Source organism: Echeneis naucrates, chromosome 3, assembly GCF_900963305.1.
Source record: "Echeneis naucrates chromosome 3, fEcheNa1.1, whole genome shotgun sequence".
NCBI classification, from domain to species: Eukaryota; Metazoa; Chordata; class Actinopteri; order Carangiformes; family Echeneidae; genus Echeneis; species Echeneis naucrates.
Window position 1 is genome coordinate 3,184,648 of NC_042513.1, and position 24,521 is coordinate 3,209,168.

General features: G+C 38.5%; 1 protein-coding gene across 2 annotated transcripts in view; it reads right to left on the reverse strand.

The window, feature by feature from the left end:
* The window catches only part of myo1ea (myosin IEa), a 41,580-nt gene extending 18,407 nt beyond the window's left edge, over positions 1-23,173 (reverse strand). For both annotated transcript variants that reach the window (XM_029497894.1, XM_029497893.1), the window contains exons 1-9: positions 22,914-23,173; positions 9,128-9,271; positions 8,037-8,126; positions 7,289-7,383; positions 3,676-3,763; positions 2,020-2,109; positions 1,286-1,417; positions 809-943; positions 388-520 (exon numbers count right to left, since the gene is read on the reverse strand). In XM_029497894.1, the coding sequence (XP_029353754.1) occupies positions 388-520; positions 809-943; positions 1,286-1,417; positions 2,020-2,109; positions 3,676-3,763; positions 7,289-7,383; positions 8,037-8,126; positions 9,128-9,271; positions 22,914-22,916 (910 nt within the window). In that variant the 5' untranslated portion in view covers positions 22,917-23,173. The remainder of the gene's footprint in view (positions 1-387; positions 521-808; positions 944-1,285; positions 1,418-2,019; positions 2,110-3,675; positions 3,764-7,288; positions 7,384-8,036; positions 8,127-9,127; positions 9,272-22,913) is intronic.
* Between the last annotated feature and the right edge of the window lie 1,348 nt (positions 23,174-24,521).

Here is a 24,521-nt window from a genome sequence, read left to right on the forward strand (position 1 = left end):
TTGGAATTAATTTCCTGATTTTCTCTCACCACAATCAGGCCAGAGTACCTGCAGAGTTAAAGACAGCTCCGTTGTGTTGTGGCAACTGTTTTCATGCAGCAAAATACGCTGGACTTGGAGACTCAGCTGCATATAGGAGAGCAGGGCCTCTAATGGCTAGAGGCTGCTACCTACCTCTCACTTATATTAATTGCAAAAACAAAAAGGAATAAGGTGGAGTAAACCTAGGGGGGCCTGTTGTAATTGACCCACGGCTATTTGTTAACAGCCCTAAGAACAGTCCGAGTTCATTTTCATTAAAACTTTAATGAGATATTCGGTTGTTGCCACTTGTTGAAGTGTAAACCACATTAAACACAAAACACACCTCGATGTGAGACTACTTACACTCTTCACTCTCCACAGCAGCGTAGTTGCCCGATTCCCTGAAACTAATATTTCCCAGGTGTAAGACTCCAGCAACAATCTGCAGCACCATGGCTCTGTCTTCTGCTAAGATGCCAATCACAGTCATGGCATGCTGAGAAAGAAAAAGGAAAAAAAAAAGGAATAAAACATTTTAAATCATGCTAAATCAGGACCGCAGTGTGGCTTTACTCTCTCCTGCGGTACCTAGCTCATGTCCTCTAATTACTCCTGTTGCGGTTTGACTGGTAAACAAAAGCAGGAGGAGATTGTTTGAAAAGAAAACAAAAAAGGACTGGTAAGGAGAGAGAGGAATGTAGAAAGACTACTGTGAGCCACACAAACAGTGACACGAGATTCACAGTGAACATATTCGCACTTATACAGAGGGACCTGACAGTACCATCGTCTCCTGGAAGTCACTCTTGTCGTTGATGTCATCCACTTTGTAGGAGCCAGACTGATTGAGGTAACTGTAGTAATCCAGGCTTGTGATTCCAAGGCTGCTCTTCTGCTCTCCACTGGCACCTTCTATCAACTGCAGATCAGAAATGAGATAACGTGATATAACTGTGTATGAGCTGGGTACAGACCTGGCTTTGCACAAATCATGTGGTGCTGCCTTTGAAAGCATTTTATGAGCTCCATCTGTATGTGAAAACAAACTGTTCTATGGCAGAAAAGGACAGTGCTTTCTTTTCCAGAGACCTCGGGCCATGCACAACAAAAACAGATTGACCATCTTCCTGCAGCCAAATGGCAAATCTCATCTAATGTGTCCTGAAATTCCCCCACAGATCATCTTCACAAGCCAAATGTGTCTCGTTCATGCTCAAGCTCCAAAAAATAAAAAAATTAAAATTGCAAAAATCTGTCTCACCTGATAGAATATGTGGAAACTCCTTTCTCCAGGATTCCTCATCACAACACGTGACTTCTCCAGAAGGAAGTTAGAGATTTTCCCTCCGTCTGGTTCGCCACCGGAGCTGAACTGAATCTCAAAGTATTTTCCCTGATGGATCAAAGCATGTTTTTTTTTTTCAGTTTTGGAGTGGGCTGCAATAGTGCTTACAGCCAGAGTTATAAGATCTGAAGTACTGGCACCTGGTTGCACGAGGGTTTTTGGCTTTCTGTGTATGTGCATGCACATTTGTGGGCCTGCTTTTTCTCCTGTAGACAAACTGTAATTTCTTTTTTGTTTGTTTTAAAATGTGCTATGCCTTAGTAGTACAGGATGTACCTCACTGATTCTGCATATGTGTGTTTCTGTGCTCTGGTTAACCAAGACACACAAAATTTGCTTGCTCATGTAAAGTAACATCAGGAAGAGGAATCAGGAGAATAAAGGCTAATACTGGAAATACTTGTTTTTTTTAAGATTCAAAGAGTTCTGTAGTTATTCTATTAATTGTTAGTTGTCCTCAGTTACACAAAAAAAAAACCCCCAAAACAGATTACACACAAACACACACACCAAAACAATGGACATCAAAAAATGTGTCCTGTGACAAAGTTTTAACTGCATCTGTTTTCTGATATTAATGAGAAACGGTTATGAATTGAGTCGGAATGTAAGGCAAGGTGATTCATAAAAAAGTGAATTGAAAGCCTTACAAATCTGCTGGAGTTATTGTTCCGCACAGTCTTGGCATTGCCAAAGGCCTCTAACAGCGGGTTGGACTGCAAGATGATGTCTTTGACGTGCTGCGGGGAGAAAGAAGCAATGAGCTGTTAGCGACGTCACAGACGGTCTGGAAAGCAGGTACAGACAACACACACTTGACACCATAACTGACAGGCTGGTGTGTGAATCTCTGGAACTTTCCACTCAAAAAAAAAAAAAAAAGAGTGTGTGTGTGTCAGTGGTGCACGGATACGCACGCACACACACACACAAATACAAATCCACAGACACACACACGAAGTCTGGAGGACATTATCTTTCCTGTGAGCCATCTGCACGTCACAAACACATGAGTTTTAAATCTGTACAGCTGGCAGCAGTAGTCGTGTTTCCATTATTGTACACAGAAGCTGAGTGGAAATAATTTCTTGGAATTTTTTGTGTTACTAAACTTAGTCCAGTATGAAAGGAAAAAAACAAGCAGTGGCTTCACATTCAAATCTAATAATAAATATCCATACAGTCATTTTAACATGTTCCATGTTTGGCTGACTGTGCTCAGGTTGGTCTGATACCGACATTTTTTTGGATTATGACTTGATTACACCTGGACTCTTAAACGCAACAACTGTTTTACATAACAGCTACAAATGGTTTAAATATATATTCTATAGCTGTTCACTTGAATTATTATAAAATATGTATGGATATATCAATATTATTAATGGTCATGATGTCAGGACATTCTATTCTAAAAAAAATGCACACTGTCAACACATTGTATAAGCATGTGCTGTGCTGCAGTGAATGCAGTGTACAATGTCCAGGAGCAGAAGGAAACAATGTCAATGAGAAGTGATGCTCAAAAGAACCAGATGCTTTAAATGAGAGGAGAGATTTTTTAGCATTTATTTTTAGAGTGCTTTTAAGTGCTTCAGGGCTGTGCATTGACACTGTAACTCATAATTGTAAAAATCCAAAAGTAATAATGCTGCCATAGAAGTACAACAAATTTTAGTCTAAGCAGACAGACTATAAGCTGCGTTTAATTTACAGCCTGAATATGATTTTTGATGTTCCCTTGGTGGAAGCAGCTCTGTGTGGATTACCAAAAAAAAATAAAAAAAAAATCCACAGGCATGCAGGCATTTCCTCATCAAACATTAGATCTATATCGAACTTAGAAACTGGACATCTGCCAGTTTGGGGGACTGCCAGGTGGCTGAAGGGGGCCGGGTGAACAGGAGGCTGCTAATGGGTTGCTAAGAAGAGGATTTGATCTGAGGGGATGAATTACTGCAGGAAAGACAGCAACAGATTCTTAAGAGTTGTGCATTCTCATTACAAATCACCTTCAATTTGTTCATTATTAAATGAGCAGGGATGACAAATTATTCAAATGTTATAATTGATCTACCTTGAAATAATTTGTCATTAAATTGTATTCCTTTACAGAACCATTCACAGACCTTTATGGATGATGGAAAACAGTCCTGAACAAATTTGAATTGAATTTTCTAAATGCTTATTTGGAGAATATCGGCTTCAGTACTGAAGCATTTGAGTAGCAGTAATAAACTAATATCCCCTCAGGTTTTTTTAATAAGAAAAACCAATAAACAAACCAAAAAAGCAGTTGGTCTTACCTGTACTTTGGCTCCGCCCCCCGACACTCTGGAGATATAGCCCATGATGTATTTGGCTGCCACAGTCTTTCCTGCTCCGCTCTCCCCACTGGAAAGCACGTGAAATGTAATGCTTGACAAGTTAAGTTAAATGACTCATATACACCTGAGTGACTTTATGGAATTTCTGCCTATGGCTCTTATTGTACATTTTTATCATGCCTAATCAAGTCTTCTGTATTGTCACCACCTGTGTGTGGTCAGCTCTTACAAATGGCATGCTGAAGAAGAGTTCAGCTAAGGTCTATGAATCGAATAATGCTTACACCATCTTTCTATGACATTTCATAGAACATATAGCAAGCATCGTCGTGAGTGGTTTTGTGTGAACAAACAGCAGCAAAAAGGGAAATATGTTAATATTTTCGTGATGCTATCTGAGTTTACTTTTGATTTCGAAAATAGTCCTTTGAAAAACAGGGGACGATAATTGCCATTAACCAATTTTCAGGTTTATACACGTTCATGTGCTTCCACTAAAGCAAAGCAGTCACACTGAATCGGCTGATTCAACAGGCAAGGCCCCTGTAACTGACTCCATGTGTATGTGCTCCTTTTTACACTATGAAGCAATTACACGCAACTGGAAGCAAATTTAACTCAAGAGGCTGAATGAGTGATCACCTCCTACATATCTGGGTAGATGAATACCATTTTAATGGCATTTATTCTGTTTTATCACATTTACAGATTTTTTCACATATCTCTCTTCCATTTTCCCTGCACTTGTCTATTTTCCTCCTTTCATTTCACTTTGCCAGGGTCATACTTATTTTGACATATGTGGTTTGGCAGTGCATGATGGTGAAGTCCATTTTTCTTTCTGTGCCTTAAAGTACAGTCAGGTTGGTAATGCCCCTGTGAGAAACACAGCTGCAGACTGTTAGAGGCTGCCAGAGGAAGTCATGGGAACCACTCTATTACACAGCAGTCTCTATATGGCTATAACCCTCCCCCTATATCCCTCCTCATTTCTGCCAAATCCTCAGTATTGTCTGGGCTGCCTTACTACAGGGGACCCACGTAACAAGAGTCTGGGGAACAAATATATGATGAGTTTCAGCACATTGCGTTTTAATGCCAGAAAAGCCCTGAGCTCCATATGGGAGCATTGTTTCTGCTCCTGAAAACTATTTTCGGCGCAAGTTGTTGGGAGATTCAGTTCCATTCTGAGCCCTAAATAGGCGAGTGTCATTGTTAATGAGCTCAAGTGCTGAAAGGCAATCTTAACTTCCGCACAGAATTATTAACCAAACAAGGGCATGACTTAAAGAATACAATGCAGAGGCAGAAAGGTTTAAACATTAACTCTCATCAGGCATTTCAAAATGCTGAGGTGGAAACACAGTCCATTCAGTTTTGAGGGTTTCTAATCAGATACATCAACTAGAAGCTGTATGTACCTTATGTTCAAGCAGCCTCTTCTAACAATCACCCAAACTTTTACAGGTATTTGAAGCTATACTTGTTTCAAAGCAGTTTTTATTACATTTCATTTTATTTAAAAAAATACATATTGGGTAAGCTTTCACAAAATAGCATTCATTTATAATTTATAAATTCTCATGTCTCTCATGACCTTTGCCCACCTGCTGAAAACGTACCATCTGTGCTTTCAAAAATCATATCTGTTACAGTGTAGACTCTGATTTAAATTGAAACAACCCATCTATGATTGATGACCTTTGGTAGCACAACTGCTCCATACTGCTCTCACTCTTCATTAGTTATTGTTTAACACACTTGCTGAAGTTCAGTGTTTGCTGACCAGTCTGGTACTCTTTGGCCATGCAGACAGATATCTGACTTATACTGAACTGCTGAGTGAGCCGTTTCAGTTCACCGCATTTGATCATCCATTCAGCCTATAGTAATTAATTTCCAACTGTCAGTTCATTTTCAACAACCAGGGAAAAAAAAACCGTGAACACCACATGCAACAGTTGTGGGAAACATTTCATCTGTAAAATGAGATGGACACATTCTAATGGCTGATTCATTGACCAAGAGTCAGTCTACAGCTGAAGAAGGATCAACATCCACAGTCAACTCAAGAGGTTGTTTTTGAAAAAGACATTACAAATACAATCTAACATCCTGTGGCTGAAGTGTATTTACAAGACTTTGGAAATTTCTCAATACAATGGATGATCATGAAATTAACAAAAAGAGAAAAAGGCAACAAATCCAGCCTACACTGAATAAGCCTATTTGCTCTCTGATTACGGAACACTGTTGTTTGGTCAACATGCTGACAGAAAATTCGAAATATAAGCCACACAAATCAGTCCTGATAGGACACTGGTCTTAGAGGTTGATACCTAAACTTAAAACTAATTATTTTGTAGTTGCTCTTTTGAAAGATTTCAAGGGGCTGATTTGATCTGCACTTACCAGCAACACATACCAACTTATTCTTCTTTTCAATATCTGATTAAGATTTCTGGGTATAGTCACATTAGTCACATGGTGTGCTAAGGAGATCCAAAAGATAAACTTCTGAATGCAATCAACTTGTCTGTTAAAAATGTACTGATAGTGCACAGAAACTTGGGGAAAAAAATTATAAAAATCACAATTTCCCACCAATTAAACCACAGCATCCTGATTCCACCTTATGGCTGACTCACCGACTTTCTTAGTAAACATGAAAAAGCACAAGCACAGAGTGATGCAGACCACACTGCCTGCCCAGCAGTTCACTATTTCTTTTGTTTGCTGAGACCGGGTTCATCATAAAACCACTTCCATGCTTTTGTTTGCTGATTTAGTTGATCACAAAGTCCACCTCAGTGGCTTTATGTGGGAAACTGAACTGGCAATTGCTGGCTGTCTAAACAACAGGCAAAAGTGCTGAAGCAGGGGTCATTCGTCATGAGGTAAGCACTATAGTAACCACACTGTTCAGGTGACTGGACTGTAGCTTAAGCATCAGTCATGACACCACACTTTTCTCTATGCAGCTATGTACCTGAAAACACATTACCCAGCAAACTCAAACAGCCTGTAAAAGTACTTAAGCAAAACAAATGGACCAAGGCTCATGGAGTTGTTCTTCCTGTGTTTTTTTGTTGTTTTTTTTTTAACCAGGAAGTTTTTCAAAAATAGCCACTAAAACAGCTGCTCTGTTTCCGTCTCACATCCTGAGTTAACAGAGTTTTGGTCCAAGCGTGAATTCTGCAATGTTCTCTTGTATGTTATTAAGAAATTTTATTCTTACTTGGCATTTAACCAAAGAAAAAAAATTATATGAGTAAAAAATACCAAAGAAATAATATTACTCTCAGTCAGCTGTGCCAAAGGATGTGGTGAAACCTGTTTGGTCTGCTTTACTTCCCAACAATCACCACGACCTGCACAGCCTGAGTCACAGTCACAGTCACACATTAATTGCTTTCTCCGGTTTCTCTCTTGTTGTCTCCACCCAGCACATTTAGAGATTTTACTGACATGAGGGGTCAAGGAGCTACGATATTAAATGGAGAACGTAATGTCAAGTTATATGTTCTTGCTGTCTCAAATCTTGGTTAATATATGTGAAGAATGCAATGAATGCCATGTGATTACGTCTTACCTGATGATGACACACTGGTTCTCACGGTCAATCATCATGTTTCTGTACATGTTATCTGCCAGAGCGTAAATGTGAGGAGGGTTCTCGTACTGAGCCTGAGAGTTCACAGAAATAATTAAATTCAGTGGTTAAACAGATTTTATAAACTGTACAATTGTTAGTAATTCAAGACTAAAACCTGATGATATTCTGTATTTCATATATACATGCCATTTGTCAACAAATGGCATGTATATGCTCACTATAGTGCACCAAATGTGTATTCATCCATCACTGAAAATAGCCCTCAACAAGTGCTAAAAACTACAGAGTTTGAGGAAATTACAGAGCCTTTTTAAAGAGACAGACAGTTACGAAAGTTGGAAAGTATTCACACACAGATTGACACATGGTCTTTCCATGGTATTTGTTGAGAATAGAAATGTAGAATATATTATATACAACAATAATCTGCCAACTTTGGCACATGTGAGGCCACAAGAGAAGACAGACTCGAAAAAGCTGTTCTGTGACGGTCCTCCCAAAAACCCTCCCTTCTAAATGGTTGAGTTTATTTCTGACGACAACATCTGCACCAGCCTGAAGGAAAGTTCTCACTGAATCTTACGATTCACGTAACACCTTTGTCATGTTACCATCCTCAACCCCTGGGCACTTCCATATAATGCCGATCCTTGGGAAAAGTGTTTATCAAACCTAAACAATCATACATACAGTATGTCGTCTAAAAGGATGGGACTTTACTTACTGCTCCCTGATACATCTCAATTTCTTTTTCCCCAAAGTACGGCATCTGCTTGAAGGGGTTGACAGAGATGAGCACCGGGCCGATGTATGTCTGATGATATAATGAATTAAGGATCATTGTGAAAACGGATATAAATGACTGCAGCTACATTTCATCCATGACATGATGATGTAACTGTACAGGAAATAAAAGTTTTAATCTTAGGCTGCCATGACGTCAACCGTGTGCAGCAGTGCAGAGTATCTGGTGATCAGATCTGACACCTAAATAAGTATCCAGTGCTTACAAATGACAGAGAATAGACTAGCCATGTAACACTGTGAGGTTTTATGCCCTAAAGCCAAAATGCTGCTCAAGGCAAATAAAGCTGCTATTGTGGGTGGCCTACAACAACCCACAGTTTTGGCAGGGAGACCTTGCTGTTGCGGCTATTTATTGACCCAAATCAAAGGCCTGGCTCAGTCCCATCGAAGCTAAAAATGCCAGCTTTTACTAAACTTCTGAATTCTGACCACTGCCAGAGTGTGGATGAATTTATGCAATGAGCTGTTTTGAGAGCGCTTACCGTTGCTTTTCAAAGGGGTTATTCATTCATTCATCAACTCATTTTTCTTCATCAACATCGTATGTGTTTGTGTGCAGCCACAGCAATACTTAAAACAACCTTAACCTAGTCTTTGTGCGATGCCCTATATGAAAATGATAATAAGGTCTCCGCACTTGAGTATAAATTACTCCAATAATAAAAAATTAAGTTGGTTAAAAAAAAAACTGTAGAAATGCTCTGATTCAAAAAGATTCCTCCATTATGTAATGTGTTATTCCTCGCACCACTTTGTTGACATTTTACACCAAAGTGAAACAAAACCAGGCATCGGTGAAGGAGCAGCAGTCAGAGATCTGGGCGGAGGAACGAAAAGAGAGACCCTTCACCCCCCCTGCACAGGCAGAGCCCCAAGAGGAGGGCGTCACCTTCTAACACAGGCCTATTACTCACTGCTGCTCCATCACCATTCTGGAAATAGCATCAATGAGACAGGACTTAGTTATTCTTCACTGGGGTGACAACTATGACGATGAGCAAAGGATACAAAGATGTAGTCATCCATGTATCTCTTCTTGAGGTTATCCACAATGGCGTCCTCATTGATCTTGCTGAGCAGCACCATGTCATCCACACCGCTGTGTTTGACATTGTGGCTCTGCCAGTGGTACCGGTAGTGCCCCCGGCTCCCCTGCAACAAAACACACACAATACACAATTGTTAATTTTTCCTGAGATTCACAATAAGGTAGCACGGACAGATCGAGTGTCTGGCATCAAGTTTGCGCTGCCACATTAATGAATGGTGACCTAAATGCTGAGGTGGTGTTGTGTCACCACGCTACTGAGATAATCAGATCATATGAAAACCAAGGGGAAAATGGCCATTATCAGTCCAGTAAAAACCTCAAAGTGCTCATATTCTCTGATCCTAACAGTATGATGAGCTATGTTTACATAAAAATGGTGCAAGGTCAGATTCCAAGAAGTGCTTTGGGTTATTTGTCCAAGTGTTAAAGATGTTCTGAGCCAGGTTTTCTCCACATCCTACAGTTTGGTTTCTCCCCACATTGCAGTTTTTGTTCTGATTGAGACTCTGGAGAGCTGAGGTCATTCATCATGTGCTATGAGTCAGTAGTGTCTGGCTACTGTGGACAGGGGTCATAATGTGCTGGTGTGAGGAGTGAGTCTCTTTCTCCTGGATGGAGAAGCACTTGGAGCTCAACAACATTAGTCAACACAAAAGTTAACTCTTGACTTCCTCCCTCCATAGTGAGGAAGCGTGGGAAGAGGAAGGCGCTAAGACTCCGTTTGAAAACACTGTCAATCACACAAATAAAAAAAAAGAAAAAGAAAAGAAACATTAAATTCTTCTTCCTTAATGCATGTTATCAAATACACCAATGAATTTTTAAATCCCAAATTCTTTTTGGTGTTTCTTTAAGAGAAAACAAGTTGAATGAAGTTTTTATATTGGAATGAACGTCAATAATTTTCTGCTTTTTATTGGTAGCAAATCTTGCTTTCTGTAAACAATAAATGTCAGTAGGGTGTTTAAAATTAAGAATTACTGTTGGCTGAGACTGGAAAGTCATAAAAAAACAAAAAACAGTAACAAAAAAACCTGGTGGAATCATAAGAGATTTAACGAATTGGATATCATGATATTAAAGGAATTTACTTGGAACTAATTTGTTTGTTTATTACAACCAACATAAAAAGCAAACAGCTTGTTTAAGCTTACTGGCAGCTTCCTACAATTTCCGAGAATTATACAATTTCCACTAAGTGTTATATTTTATACTTTAGAAATTCCAGTTGAAAAAGAAAAAAAAAAGGATAATTGCTTGGTCAGAATTCCTCTCACAGCTGGGAGAGAGGTCATTAGCAAAAACTGACTGATTCAAGCCCACCCAGATCTTGGCAGTGGTTTGATATAGTACTACATAGTTGTGATTTGAAAAAAATGACATCTTCTCAAAGAGAAAAAACAAGTGCTTTGCAGATCAAATGTAAAAAAGTTGATGAAAGCTTATATGTATGATAGTTAATTGACAATTAACTGCATTATCATCAAGTTTAATGAGACAATTATAGTAGTGCTATAATGGAACCCTCCATTGCAGTTCAATATTCTTTGATATTTTTTTGTGTACAGAAGCAATACAGACAAAAGTGGAAAAAAGGGGCAAAAACACCAATGAATATCTGGACCAAAAAGTAACACTGCAGCACGAAATAAACTGTAGAAAACCGTAGTACTTTGATAATTAACTCTAAATTACTAAAGGTGCAACAAGTGTTAAATATACGCAGGGGTGACTTCATTCTTTACACCACCAAAATTAAACCTACTTGACAAATTCAGTCATCGCATTTTGAAGAATGTTAATAGCTTTCCATCTTCTTTCAGTGGGTATGCACTGTCAGGAGGGAAGCAGCAGATTAATCCTCCAGATCACACCCATTAACATGTTTTACAGCTTTTTAGGTGCGTCAGAGAGAGATGTTGACTTCCTTCCTTCCTTTGCAACGATGACAGGGTGAGTCGGGGAGTCAAAGAAAGTAAACACAAAGAAGAATTTCCCCACTGTGGGATAAATAAAGGCAAATCTAATCTCATCTAATCTAAGAACAGGCAAAAACATACAACATGCTTGACCACTAGAGTCTCTTTGGAAAGTGATGGAAAAGCCAAAGTGATTCAGATTCAATTCTTCAACCAAAAATCCTAAATCACAGATAGAGGAAAGGTAAAAAAAAAAAAAAAAAAAAAAGTAGAAGCCATTATGACAGCCACAGCGAAGAAATGCCTCTTGTGGGATTCAATAGTAGGAAGTTATAGTGAAAATTAAGATACTGGGTATATATTAAGTGTATTTAAACTGTAATAGAAGAATTTTAGGCTGAATAAAAATGTTTGGGCTGATTGTGGATGTGGACGTGGCGAAGGCTGCCATTCCTGTGGCTTTGGGGGGAAAAAAGTCCATAACCTACTCAGGACATAAAGCTTCATAAAAAACTTTCACCAACAAGGTAAAGCTGATCTTTCAGAACAGATTTATCTTTATTTGACTTTATCCTCTTAGAGGCTGACTGCGCCTCAATGATGACCAGACCCAGAACAAGAACCTACCAAAACCCTATATTTACTGTTCTTTATATCACCAAATGTTGTTTATTCTGATGATTACTGAATATCCTTTTTTGCTGCCACCTACTTATTAAATGTAGCACAAATTAAAGTAGGTGGATGAAAAAAAGATTAAACCTTTTTAAGAAAAAGTCTGCAATTGAAAGAATGCTGGCCCAACCACAAAATGAAAACAATTGAACATGTTATATATATATCCTCCCTTTGCTATGTCTGGAATGACACTGAGCAGATTCATGAAGCAAAAGGTAATAAGCTGGAGACGTAGGAGGTAATATTCCAAAGACTGTTTCATTTGTTTTGACCTAGGTCTTATTTAAGGAGGCACAAGAAGTAAGAAAATATTCCTACATATAGGAGCAAAGTGAGGGAGTAGCTGTACCAAAAGGAGGGCTGCACACACACACACACACACACACACACACACACAAACACACACACAGACACACACACAGACACACACACAGACACACACACAGACACACACAAACACACACAATCACTGGCTGCTGACTAACTAAGAGTGAAGGTCGTTACATTCAAGTGAATGTATTACAATTTTCAGGGTGAGGGGGTCACCTCCCAAACAAGATTTCTGTTCTCTAGATATTAAACCAGTAACTAGTTGTGAAAATGCTTTGCCATACTGTCAATTTGAATCCAGAAACTGGACATGAAAAGCAATAGTTAAATATTTTACCATTAACAACATCAACCAATATTTTGTTTTATGAATGTGAAATAATGGTAGAAAGTCCCTTCTTGGATTTCACAGCTGCTGAAGTCCCCAAATGTTATATATGCAAACAACACAACATAAGGGGAATTGATTACTCATACTTGGCAGACTAACATCTAACAACACACACACAATATGCATTGGATAACTAAGTTACAACAAATGGTTTGTTTTTGGATAACTGTAATGCCAAACAGAACAAGAAGATAATTTTATTCATATACAAGAGCTCAGGGAGAAGGAATCCTACAGGTCACACACACACACACACACACACACACACACAGGGGACACTTGAGTGTGCACAATTGCCATGGAACCACATGCCTTGGCAACAGACTTAGAGAGTAAAGAAGTGAGAAACTGACATCACCAAAACACTGTGATTGGAAGTATAATATATTAGAGTATTAAAAGGACAATAAGCAAATAAGAATGATAAATTAGATAAATGATAAAAACATCAGTTTAACAAGTATATTAATTAAAAAAATGTATTACAAGTTTGTTCAGTATTATAATAAACTTTGTCAGATCACCCCAAATCAAACTACAGGACCAGACGCATTTGCAGAACCTAATACAAAGGAATTTGAACATTAGTCCTGATCTATAAGCCCAGGCTTTCTCTTCATGCAAATACCATCACCATATATGGAGAGTGCTGAGCGGCTCTGGCTCGGCGTACAGGAAATGGCTGGGTTTGATTCAGTATCATATGCAGCACTTTTCCCCTCATTTCTCCCTTCAGTGTCGTTCTGCTTTTCCACACCAGGTTTTGACACACAGTCCACCATGTGTGAGGAGTGAGTTTCTGCTGTGCCCTCTGAGGCACATCTGGATAAAAGCCATGAGAACAAATTCCTCTCTTCTAAAATAAGAAGAAACTTGAGCCGTTAATCACTGCGTACCAACAGTCTAGAGAAATCACACAGATTTGATACATGCAGTGAAAGTAAATTTAATAGTCACATATCCAAACCACCTTTTTTGGTCCAGAAAAAAGATAGAATTTCTGTACAAAAACAAGTCAAAGTCTCCTGATCACATTACAAAATTCATTTTTATTGCTGCAAACTACAAGCTAAAAAAACTTTTAGTGCAACAAAGCAGACTAAAAGAATTGCGCGTTCAGTGTGGCCACAGGAAAAAGTCCCACCAAGCCTTTCAGTGCCTATAATTTTGACTTCAGCCAGGAAAAAACTGTAGTAGCAGAAAGACCTTATGTCCGATAAGCACTTGTGTAACATTAATGGTGCCGCCATGTAAAATCCTACTTGACATGATTTTAAAGCTGTTTCTGTCTTCAAATCTCTTATCATGGAGACACAATGGTGAAAAAACTATTTCTTACTCTTTAAATTTTAGAACATCTGAAAGGCAACTGGCCATCAAAGTAAAGATCATGCTCGATTCAGTGATTGCCATAGATGTAGGCCACAGTCAACAACTGGCCAGCAGCAGTGATTCAGATGTAATGTTATTTCCAAATCATTACAGCCAATGACTGTAATGAAACGGCCACTGCTGAGAGAGTCAGCAACAAAGAATCAAGTAATCGAATTTGGTAAACATTTGTCACAAATTAGAGCACATATTAAGGATAATTCTGCCATGGTGAACCAGTCAAAATAATGTTCTTAGCCCAGTGAAAGTCCCTTTTATTTTTCTTTTGTTTTGGTGACCATAATTTGTTAAATGCTCTCATTTATATTGGTTTTTTGTAATTGCTTTAATGGGTTCTTTGTGGGAATTTGTGGCCCGGGTGTAGACAAAAGTGTTGCCTTACCATCAAAATGAAAAACAGCAAACTGCTATGGCTCCCAACATGATAAGTACGTTTATAATTACACAGTCTAATAGTAGAAAACAATAGTATTTACTCCTTTAATGTTCCCTGGGGATGTCTATTTTATGTTAATTTATTTGTGCTATTCACTTATTTGGCTGCTAGTTCAGACTGGTTGGCGCATCTAAATGTTTTAGAACAAAAACTCAGGGTTCATGCCCCATACCAGTAGTTTTGCCTGTTTTAGTTCATTAAGTGCCAACCATGTATCCTTTACACTACATTTAAGTAAGTTTATAAACTCATCCTCACTGAAAGGGCCAAACATATCTGGGGGACTTTGTCTTTCAACGTCTGAATAACTTTATAACCTATCATTGTCCTCATCTCAAAGTTGTAGTTCATTATTTATCTCTCTGATTAATTTTTCCATCAAACCTATAGCCTGTTTTCTAAACCTCTAACAATACACCAACAAAGACTGCCTTCCAAAACAGTCCCTGCTCACAACTGTATTATCACACGGGCATATGGTATCTATTGGCTCTTAAAGCCTCAAAAGTGTCTGCTTTGATGGATTACGCGTCTCACAAAAAGGCTGAAACAGTTGCAGGTTTACTGCTATGAACCAAGAATGTGGTATACTTCAGAAAATGGTATGCTGTAAAGAACAGATTAGAAGTTGAAGTAACTGTATTTTCAGTAAATTGTCTGAAACATACAAGACCACCAATCACAAAGCAAAACACTGGATATTTCTTTCTGTCCAGTACTACCATCCATCCATCTCTTACCCGTGTCTGCTTATCCTGGAGGGTCACACAGACCCTGGAGCCTTTCCAAGCTGACATTTGGCATGTGGCAGGGTACAGGGCAGATCAGTGATCAATCAAAGGGTTTTTCTATTGGGACAAACAACCATTCAAACCATTTCCTTATCTACTGATGCAGACATTAACCAATGTGATGCGTTGGTTGATTTTATCTGATTTCTTAAGAAAAAAGAACTTCAGGAGGTATTCTTTTCTAAACAGCACTTCCAGCAGGTCTCTGCTGGGTGCATTTGCACTTTTTCCAAGATCACTAACTATAATCAGACCAGATGCTGAAACTGTTGGCTTTCTACAGAGGGAAGATAAACAGATAAACAATCATGTGTTTCTCTGTGTTTCAGTGTGAGACAGCCTCATCTGGTCTGAACTTTTGGGATGCTTATTACAGAACTCACACACACACAAACACATACACTAGCCTCTTCCTCAGAAGTGATGCAGAAAAAACTACAGATTACACTGCAGCTTGATTAAAGAGTAAATCCACGCAGAATTACACAGAGCAGAAAACTTTGGCTATACAATTCTCTCTAAACTGAAGCTGTCAATGAGGCTAAAACCATAGAATTAAAGATAAAGTTAAAGAAAAAAAGAATAAAGAATAAAGAATAGTTTTATATGAGTAGAGATTCATTTTGTATAATTCATTTTCAAATTATAAATCTGACTCCTGATGTGTGTTTAATTAAAGACAAACACTTTCTTTGTGAAAGCCAGTCCACATTTTGTAGCCCTACAGCCAACATCCAGTCACATTTGTCTCAACACCACGTAGAGTGGGAAGAGTGGAGACATCTTCACCTAAAAGCAGAAGGAGGAGACATGTCTCCAAGGTCTGCTCTACTTATATGGACAAACAGACAATATAGGTCCCATGCTTACATATTCAACATTGGAAATTAACTGCTCTTTTCCACATTTGACATCACTGACAATGTTGGTCAATAGCTCTGTTATACCTGGAAATCTAAGAAAAAGAGCTAAATCATACAATTGCAGAGTCATAATCATGAAAAGAAAGCCACATGTGGTGAACCAGCCTCTGAAACATCAATATTTTCTGTATTGGGAAACTGCTGATTCAAGCACATCTGACCAAGGCAGAAACTGCCTTTCAATGCTAATTTATCCCATAATGAAAATGTACTCAATTCCAAATGAAAATCTGGCAGATGCCTATTAAAACATCACTATTTTAGCCCTTAACAGAGCTGTAAAAGTTTTAACAGAGCTGTAACAGTATTTTTCTTACATCCAAACAATAGTCTATATATACAAATGTACATACAATCCAGGAGCCAAATGCATACAATTCTGTGTATGTTTAGTAGATATCTATGTAAATGCAAATAGGCAACATGCAAAGGCAGTCTTTTTGTCAGATTTATAAAATCCCATGCATGTCTGTTCCTAGGTGTTTTTCGCCTCATACATCTTAATCATCCTAAAACTGTGAGCATATGCACGAGCCTTAACACCATGCTCGCAATCTACCGTAACAGGCTTCCGGCCCACACTTGCACATTACTTGGAAGCTTAAGGCTCATTAGAACGCTATCATCATCTCTACAAAATCAATGCGGCCTTTGAAAACCCATTGTTGCCCGCATTGCACAATGTCTTCCAAAAATGCCAAAGCAGCCATTATACGATTTGGCGCAGCCATTACATACATGACAAGAAGTTATGCTGCGAGTATTTCAGGAATTGTAACACCTTGTCCTTCAAGCCATACTGACTCGTTAGTTGGTCAAACCTGATGGTGCAAGTTATTCACACAATATATATATATATATCTCATGATCATTATAAGTGACAAACATTTAGTCAAAATTGAATGTAATTAATTCTTATAAAAAAAAAAAGGTTAAGCACTTACGCATCCCTATGTAGCCATATTTCTTTAAACTGTAAATGACATCTTAATACAATGTAGTGAAAGTAGAAAACTCTAAATAAAATAACACCAAAATTCTTACTTTAATTATTGTTTATTTTTCCAACTTGCCACATCACACCAATCAGGCTGAAACACTGTGTATATAGCACACATGGTGTTAAAGATGTGCACCCACATTCTCACTGTCTGTGGATTTTCATCTGGAAACCTACATGGAGGTTTACATATTTGGCCCAAGGTCTGAAGCCAAAGCAGGAACTTCTTAAATCTGGCAATGAGGGGGTGACTCTACTGTTTGCAAAAAGTCTGTTTCTTCTGAAGTCTATGGGAAAATGACCCTGTTTCTCATTTGATTTAGTATTTCAGTTTAAAACTAATGGGTGACGTCATGATGAGTTATCACTGGGAATTGGTTTTGAATTCTGGTTCACACCTGTTGATATATCAAGAATATCTATGCTGCCCTATTTTTAGGCCCCCATAGCCTCAGACATCACAGTCATAGCACATATTCATACGTGCACCAGACATCTAACTGAAAAAGGGTTATGGCTATGATAGTTCCCTACCATTGCAAAGACTTTGAACCTAAGCCATTGTGACTTCGTCTATTACTAGGAAATATGCTTTGTGAAAATGTGAATACCTACACATACAGAAGAAAATACAGGTGAGTTCAGTTCATAAGGTCTCTCAGCAACTTTGCACTCTAATAACTTGAATGGTGAACTTTGTATAATTGGGACATAAATATTAATAATTCTTGCACCAGGGTCACAGTGAATGTGATTTTAACTGCATGAAGTCACATACAAAAGCAAAAAAAAAAAAAGAGAAAAAAAAAAAAGAAACCCCCATCACAAAGATTCTTGCAGATCAATTTGGTAACATGAAACCTAAATGGTTGGGATGAGGTTATAATGCTGTGCCTGCAGGGAACTGCAGAGCACCTCCCTCTCGGAGAAAGAGGACATAATGATCAAGTGTAAACAGATACTGGATGAAAGTTCAGCTCCATGGTAAGATCACTTCTCATTATGAAAATAACAAAACGTAACTGAATCATCTCACCATGACTGAGATTCTTAAGAAGATGACAGTAGAGGTAAGTTAGCTAATAAAATATGCTGAATTCAGATGAAATACTAGACAGGAAACATGTCACAGACTACTATATTTCCTTTATTAGCAGCCTAAGTAATCCAAACCAGCAACTTTTCGAATAGCACTCAAATGTATGTTGAAACACAAATTGCCCCATTTTATTGTATGCCAGAAGATGGAGAAGCAGCACAAAGTAAACTGTGTGCAACAACAAAGCAGTGCCTAGTTTACTAAAATCCCACAAAATCTGGCAGGTCGTCTGTGTCCCCTGAAACTCATGAATTATTTCAACTCATCCTTCAATTGCTACAGAAAAAAAAGATCTTGTATCTGAAGTGAGAAGCAAGCGGCTCACATCATCAAACAGCTGCATCTCTAAAAGTAATTGACTCAGCAGCCGGATGTTCTCTTGGATACCTTTCAAAAAGAGAAAGAGCAGTTGTACTCAGAGAAGAAGAATGGTACCTGTTTTTTGTGAAATCTAACAATGCTATCAAAACAAATAAACCTCCAGGGCTCAGTCAGAACACAGAGGTAAAGCTCTGAAAAACACAGGGAATTATTGGAATTCTTTCACTGTGAGCAAGAACTCAGGGGTTCTTGGGTACACTGCTGTTACAGACTGACAGGCTAACAGGTTGGTCAAAAGGTGCTTCACATTGTTGTGTGAAAGGTCACCAAAGGTCAGACAGGGTCAGTCTTCCGATTTAACCTTAGAGCAAAAAAGGTATTTCCACTGAAAATATGTGATGGCATACATAACGCTTGTTTTTCAGAGTTCAGAGTTTGTTTCAAAATTATATGAGAAGGCATCACACTAGAAATGAATTAGTGTTTTCTATTGCAGGTTCATTAGGTGAAAGGGTGTGGAACAGACATATGATGAATGGGAGTTTAATGATATTGACTTTTTCTTCATCACCAAAACAAACACAGTAATAATGCAGCTAAATGAATGATTCAGCATTTTTCTAAAATGACAAACCACACAAATCCCTGAGGTGCTCCTAGTCTGCGCTGGCTGAAAGCGCATAGTGATTCCTCTAAAACAATATTAAAATGTTCATTAAACATACACACATGCTCATCCTGTGTATCCAAAAATCGAATGTACAGTTACATGGTTAACAACAAAACAAAAAAGTTTAAAATTTTATTTCAGTTTTACTTATTTTATTATGGCCCACCGGTTTGACCAATAATGTCAGGAACAGAAGCTGCCAAGCCAAACAATGATTATATCCAATTCTGGCCTATGAATGGCATTATTAAGAACAAAACAAGTAAAGCAATGAAATGAAAACAAGAGAAGTTATATTTGAAGGAAAAGTATCACGTGCGCTCTGCCATTTTAACTATAACAGTAATTGAAAATGATGAAATTCTAGAAAATAGTTTGGAATCTAATCTTTATTGATGCTAATACTCCTTACTCCTACTCCGCTACTACTTAATCTTACAGTACACTCAGTTGGCCTGGTGAGTGTGTAGAATACATCCTAAAACTAGTGTACATGAGTGAAAATAGGGTCAAGTTCAAGAGGATACTATTTAGATGTTCCAGTCAGTCTGAATGATTCCACAGTGAGAAATGCACTGACTCAGCCCCGCCATGGGGACATGTGCCAGAGGAGACAAATAATTGAAACCAGCTAATTTCGGCTGTTTCCAGCTGGTTAGTTTTATTCATCAAAGCAATAGCTGAGAAACTTAAAAAAAAAAAAAATGAACTCGGCTCTTGTTCGTAATTGATCATTGTCTCTGAGGGTTTAACATCATCCTTCTTGGTTTGCTTTGTCTAAATTGTCTATTAATTAGCTGCTTTTTGATGGGGAAAAAAAAACAAAAAACAAAAAAAAAAAAAAACAAGATTAAAGGTGACGTCCAATTTTGCCTCATTGTGCTAATGTTCAATTTAGCAGAGCAAACAACTACAAAATAAAAATCACTTAGCATGAGAATTTAGCTGCCTGTAAGCACGACCAAAAATAATAATTTAAAAAAAACACATAATGAGATATTCATGATATCCAACATTTTAATTTTGTGTGCTCATGTAGAGGCGATCGACAGACCAAGAATCTTGTCACTGACAACACAAGCACAAGTGAGAATTCTACTGGGCAAAGTGAGATGTAGCCCCTTAGTCAGAACCCAAACTATTATGGGATGCTATTGAGCAGAAAAGTGCAGCACAGCTACATAAGTCAGAACTTTGTTCCCTGTCCATAATGAGGAAAGGCATACATGCAAATAAGCAGTTATAAGAGGACACTACTTGTGTTTTCATCTAGGAACAAGGAAAATAAACCAAACAAGCATGAAAGGAAATTACAGGAAACCGTCATCATAAGCAACATTTTTCTATTACATTGCCTTTATAAAGAATGATTAAAACAATTTTCTAATTGACAGCTGGACTTCTTAACTTATTAGAGACAACAATGTTCAGCAATGACGATGGAAAAATGAATCAACTCTCCTGTGCTGGTATGATGACAGCCGTTATCTGCTCAACAGTGAGCAAACACAAACTCACAATCATCACAATTTGGCTTTAGCTGCGATTACATTTCCAGCATAATATATTACAGCTGTGTAATTATTGACCATTAAGTTTAATTCATCTCTGTATAGCACTGTCATGCTTGTTTGCATCATGTATGAACTTTGCTGATCAGCTGCAGTAAGGGTTTCAACTCTCAACAAAACCAGTGCTGCAGCAGAGAAGGCTACATTAAAAGGTTACAGTGAAACTCCACTAAACTGGCTGGTAGTCACTTTGAAAGCAAAGTTTATCAACTGACTCAGGAAGAAAAAACTGATTTAGATTTAAATATAATATAAATAAAATCTTTCTTTTATCATAAGTGACTACACCCATGAAAGCTTTGGTTGATATGGACCTACTGTTTAGCCATCGTGTGTGGGGGGGGGGGGGGGGGGGGGGGAGTTTTAGGTTGTTCAACTCATTCTGGTGAAAGTAAATTAAAAATGATTATAAAATATAAAATGTCTTATGTCCCTGAAATAATTACATTATTTAAAATGTTAGGGAAATGTTGCATTTCCACTCAGTTTGCGAAAAAACTGATTGGACTGAAATTCCGACTGATAAAAGAGGAAAAACTTGATAGTAGCTGACAACTTGAACTTTCAATGTGCAGTTTATCCAGTATGATTTACAAGCGCAACAGTATAATATCTCAACGTTCATGAAGTCAATCATCACAGACAGTAAAGCATTGAAACTATATTTGCAGCACTGTGAGAAAGACGTATGGCAGTGATCAACAGGAGTGTGTGAGTGTACTGAACCACAGCGACAAGCCTAACGAGTTCCCCAGGTCCTCAGAGTGGGTGCTCGTCCTGTTTTCAGAGAGTGCTTGAATTCCTGAGCAAATCTCTACAGCAGTGATGGGTTTGAAAATGGAGCACCAGCTTTGAAATGAAGGGAGAGGGGGGTTGCTCAGTACGCACCTCCCTGTAAGAGAAACTAATGCAAACCATCTGCTGTGATATGGACTTGCTATTCAGCATCTGGCAGAGAAGGAACCAGTGTGTGATGCTGGTGTCTGCTATTCCAGACAGTGAGGATGACAGACTGTTTTCTCTCTGCTCTACTCTCTATGAGCTTGTACCATCCTGAAAAAAAACAAAAAAAACTCTACAGACAAAACTTACTGTTTTTTTTCAAACAGTATTTTCTTCTGTCAGCTAAGTTACCTCACTGGGAAAAAACTACTCCTGCCAATTTGCTCACAGGCAAACTCATATAAATACTGCAGTAAAAATAAAAAAAAAAAAATAAAAACTTTAACAGAGTGTGAAATAGGTAATCACTCCACAAATGCAGAACTCCAACAAACATATTCATCTTGTTGTTGTTTATATTTTTGTCATGGCAAAAGTGAAAAGCCCTGTAAAGCTGATCATTGTTGTTGTTTAGGATTCCTTTCATTAACCAGACCTACAGGTTTCATAAACACATGAGATGGCAAAACGCCTGCAAGGTTCAGTCCTACCTGTTTTAAATAGACTAGTGTGTACATGGGAACAGGTTTGAGGATGAAGTAATGCACGGAACTGTGCAGAGACTTGAAATTTTTCAAAACAGAATAACCTGAAGTTTTGAACTCTTCACAACATTCCTGGGGGTAAACTTAAACCTAAAACAAACACTTGTCCAGTGTTTTGGAGAAAAATTACTTTCTTGATTCAATGTACTGAAGGCTGCTTTGAGCTTTATTATTATATTCAACAAGCAGAAGTACTTCTCCCAGGAGGGTGACTTGAGAAATTGTTGTCAAAACACAACAATAAGGCCACACAATGTCCTCCACAATTTGACTCTAGGCGTGTCAGGAATGACAGTCAGTAACCAGGATAAACCTGTCTCCATGCAATGCGCGCGCACACGCACGCACGCACACACACAAAGCTGCACAAACTCCACCTGACACACACTGCCTCACTTCCCCTTCTTCCCAGACAAACCGGTTTTAAAAGGAAAGGAAAGGAAAGGTTGCACTTGACTAATGTTGTCAAGTGGCATCTCTTTGGGTGTCACTGCTTTCTCTGAAAAAACAAAACAAAAACCCCACTACATCTATAACAAGTGTGCGACTGACAAGACAAGACGAGGCTCTTTCGATAACAAGGCAATGACCTGCCAGTTAAGGAAACTCAGTCTGATTTCACCATTTTATTAACCATGTATTGACTAAAAGTGTCCCCTGTCAAACAAGTGGATTACCTTGAGTGTCGGAAACAAATGGTGTCATAATATCCCAGCCAGTGTAAATATCACTCACCATCCTCTCACTTCAAAACAACGCGCAGTTTTCTCAGTCCAGTCTTTGCGCGAATCCCAGTGAAATTCCAGCCGTCTACGTTGTTTAGCCTAGGTCCAGAGGACAAAATGCTACATTTACAGGAGATATTCCCAATAACGTCCTGACAGGATGGATGGGAGTTTCTCAGCGCTGTCCCCCGTCCATTCCGCGGTCAGATGTGAGTGTTGAACCGGGCAGAGACGGAGCGGAGCTGTTCGGTGCTTCACAGAGATGGTCGAGCAGAGTCCTCAAAAAATCGCCACTCAGACATCACACAGGAAATTGAACCGCAGGGTCCAATCATAGGAGGCGGGAGGTGGGATCGTATTAAATATTCATGAGCCACAGGGAGGGGAAAGGACTGAGCATGCGCGGCTTAAACACACACACACACACACACACACACACACACACACACACACACACACACAGTAGTAGCAGTGCAGCTAGGCATGATTTAAAGTTAAAATGTGCAAGACCAAAGTGCTGCTTCAACACAGAAGTACATTGTTAACTTTAACTTTTATGTCATTTCTGTCAAATGTCCAATGAAAGTCTGAAGTGAGTCTGAGTCAAGTTAATTGGCAGCAGTTATATTTAACTACAAAATAGTGTTGAAATGACAATGACTTTAAATTATCTGCGAATTACATTTTTTCCTCTCTCTCTCTCTCTCTCTCTCTCTTTAGACAAAAGTTTCTATAGGAAATCCTTTTTGAAGTGCATGGGTGACACTAGGATCCAATTTTCACAATCAGTCTCCGGCCAGACTGAGGTTTGCCCAAAATTGATGTTGGGCAGTGCAGCAACTCTCTGGGTGTAACCAGTCTAACAGGCTGCTTCTGTATGTTGTAGACACATAGGCCCAATGTGTGTATGTGTGTGTGTCAGAGAGAGAGAGAGTAAGGGACAGAAGAGTATATAGAAGTGTGTTGTAGTTATGTGCAAGTCTCATTTAGATCATATACATCTACGATGAATATTTAAGACAATGTGGATTTTTCACCACTACATATAAAACACATGTCACTGGCCAGAGACATTTACAAATAAACAGCCATGATTTGAATCAAAGATTGAGCTTTGGTTATGCTGGTGCAGTGCTTTTTCACCACCCAGTGGACATTGCAGGCCAAGGCAGATAATATGAAAACCTGAAAATAGAGAGTAGTGTTTATATAGATTTATGGTAATCGAAAAACAAGAGCATTATTTATATTCAAGTTAACTTTTAGGCAAAAGTAGTAGTGCTGTCACACTAAAGTGTTTGATATAGATAGATCTCAAACATGCAATGAGATCTATACATGCACTAAAAAATCTAATCAAATGTCCTTTCATCCAGCTTTGTTTGGAAAGTAAATGTTTTTTGGTTATGACAATTCTAATATTTTTTGACAGTTGATAGTCCATGTGTAATACTAGCCTCATACAATTTTAGACGTGTAATTCTATTACCCATCTGATGATCAAACAGCCTCGTTCATCCATCTCCTTTCCCTGCCTGTGCACCTGTTTTTAAGTACCCCATCAAGCCCTAGTGTAAATACCCCTCTATTGGCTCATCTCATCATGGAAAATATTTCA